The sequence below is a fragment of the Corvus brachyrhynchos genome, unplaced genomic scaffold (genome assembly GCF_000691975.1).
Source record: "Corvus brachyrhynchos isolate BGI_N302 unplaced genomic scaffold, ASM69197v1 scaffold875, whole genome shotgun sequence".
NCBI lineage: Eukaryota > Metazoa > Chordata > Aves > Passeriformes > Corvidae > Corvus > Corvus brachyrhynchos.
In genome coordinates, this window is record NW_008238107.1 from 49,884 (window position 1) to 52,392 (window position 2,509).

Here is a 2,509-nt window from a genome sequence, read left to right on the forward strand (position 1 = left end):
CCCGCGAAGGCGAACACCAGATCGGTGAGGGGCCCAAATCCCGCGTTGTGCATCTGGGTCCGGGTCAGCGTCAGCCCATCTGAGAACGTCATTGTGTCCTGCTCCGGCGTGTAGCGGGTGCAGATCCGCAGCATCTGCAGGGCAGGGACTCCAAAATCACCAAGGGGCACGAGAATACATCCAGGGACACCAAAAATCCATCCGGGGACACTAAAATCACCCAGGCACAACAAAATCCACACAGGGACACCAAAAATCCACAGAGGGGCCCAAAAATCCACCCAGGGTCAGCTCATCCCATCACTGTGTCCTGCTCTGGCAGGTAGCAGGTGCAGATCCACAGCGCCGCAGGGCAGGGACCCCAAAATCCGCCCAGGATCTGCCCACCCTGGAGCACTGTCGTGTCCTGCCCTGGCTCTACCACAGCACAGACACAGCACTGGGGGTTGGGGTCAGGGACACCCCAAAATCGCCCAAGGTCACCAAAAGCACCTAAGGGACCCCAAAATTTCCCACCAAGGGACTCCCAAACCCACCCAGGCCCTCCCAGGAGACCTCCCAGCCCCTTTCCAGGACGTCTGTCCGTGGGCTGGTGAGGTCAGGACCACCGTGGGCCACCCCAAGCCCCTCCAAGGAGCCCCCAAACATCCTGAAGAGCCCCCCCAAGCCCTGTGGAGCCCAGCCCTCACCAGGATGTCGAGGCAGGCGGCCTTGAGCAGAGTGATCTGGTCAGCCATGCTGAGCCCCGTGAACCCCGGCAGCCGCTTCGCAAACTCCACGATCTTGATGATGCACTTGGTGGCCAATTCACTGAACTTGTCCCACAGCCCCAGGTCCAGCTGCACCCGGTGGTCAGCGCTCGAGTTCTGGGGGACAGGGGGGGCCCTGGCTCTGTTAGGGGGGTTGTTCAGGACCCCCTGGAACCTCTGGGACCCCAACCCCAGCACCCTGAACCTGTCCCACGGCCCCAGGTCCAGCTGCACCCGGTGGTCAGCGCTTGAGTTCTGTGGGGCATGGGCTCCGTTGTGGGGGCTCGGGGTGGACTGGGACCCCATGAGACCCCAATCTCAGTAACCCCCAGCCTCAGTTCCAGCTGACCATGTGGTCAATGCTGAATTTATGGGGGACACAGGCTCAGTTATGGGGGGTCAGGACCTGCTGGGACCCCCTCCTCAGTGACCCCCAGCCCTGAACTCAACCCCAGTCCCAAGTCCAGCTGCTCCCTTTACTCAGCACCTGAGTTTTTGGGGGTCAGGGGGTGCAGAGACCCCGCTCTAGGCTCAAGAGTTGGGGTCCCTCCCATGAGTAACCCCCCAAACCCTCCCCACAACCCCCAGTGCTCAGTCCCAGTGCACCCCTCCCCCTGAACTCATCCCCCAGACCTCCAGTGCTCAGCGCTTGTGTTTTGGAGGTCAGGAGGGAACAGGGACCCAACTGTGGGTCTGAGGGTTGGGGTCCCCACCAAAGGGACTCCCAAAACCCCCTGGGGACAGAAAGCTGGTGCCCCACTACCCCTGAACACATTCCCCAGCCCCAGCTGCCCCCAGTGCTCGTGTTTGGGGGGGACAGGAGGGAGCAGCAACCCTGCCCTGGGTCCAAGGGTTGGGGGGAGGGTTGGGGTTCCCCCTCGGTCCCCCCAGACTCCCAGCCCTGCTCACCGTGGTGTACTTGCCCAGCTGGCCCAGTGAGGGGAAGGTCTCCTGGTGGGCTCTGCTGACCCTCCGCACCAGCTCGGCCAGCTCGGGGCTCAGCTCATCCCCCCCCAAATCCTCCTTCACCTCCTTCTTCCTCTTGTTCCGGTCGTTCTGCACGGCTGGGGGGGATGGGGTGCAATTTGGGGGCCAGGGGCATTGGCTGGATCCCTCCCAGTGGGGTTTCCTCCCCACACCTCCCCCAAAAATCCCCCCATGGGACAGGAACATCCCCACCATGAGCATCCCCAGGCCCCCTGGGGCACCACCAGGGCCCCTCAGTGAAGCTTTGGGGGGGTCCCCAACTTCGGGGGACCCCTGTCCGGACCCCCTCTTACCTTCCTTGGACATTCCGACCTGGAAGCACTTCTGGAGGCGGCAGAACTGGCACCGGTTCCGCGTGACCTTGTTGATCTGGCAGTTCCGCTCACGGTGACACGTGTACACCATGTTCTTCTGGATGCTCCGCCGGAAAAACCCCTGCAGGGGGAAAGCTGGGGGTTGGAGGGGGCCAGGGCACCCCCAAACTGGGGACACTAGCGTCACATCCCCAGGGATCCCAGTAAGGCTCCCCAGTATCCCAGGGTGGGGCACAGGGCCTGGGGGGTTCCCATTGTCCCTGAGGGGTCCCCATCCCCCAGGGGGAGTCCCACTCACCCCACAGGGTCCCCAAGCGCCCCCATTACAGCAGCCCAGTGCTGGGTTCCCACTCCCGCACTCATTCCTCGAGCGGGTCTCCACTGCCTGGGGGGTCCCCTTTTCTTGGGGCAGGTCCCCAGTGTCCCTGGGAGCCCCCACGGCCTCCTCCAAGTGCTGGG

At 63.5% G+C, this 2,509-nt stretch overlaps 1 protein-coding gene across 1 annotated transcript in view; it reads right to left on the bottom strand.

Annotated features, from left to right (window-relative positions):
* Positions 1 to 2,509, bottom strand: part of RARG (retinoic acid receptor gamma) — a 3,304-nt gene that overhangs the window by 442 nt on the left and 353 nt on the right. The window contains exons 2-5 of the mRNA XM_017733379.1: positions 2,030 to 2,504; positions 1,659 to 1,813; positions 690 to 866; positions 6 to 134 (exon numbers count right to left, since the gene is read on the bottom strand). Coding sequence (XP_017588868.1) covers positions 6 to 134; positions 690 to 866; positions 1,659 to 1,813; positions 2,030 to 2,504 — 936 coding nt within the window. The remainder of the gene's footprint in view (positions 1 to 5; positions 135 to 689; positions 867 to 1,658; positions 1,814 to 2,029; positions 2,505 to 2,509) is intronic.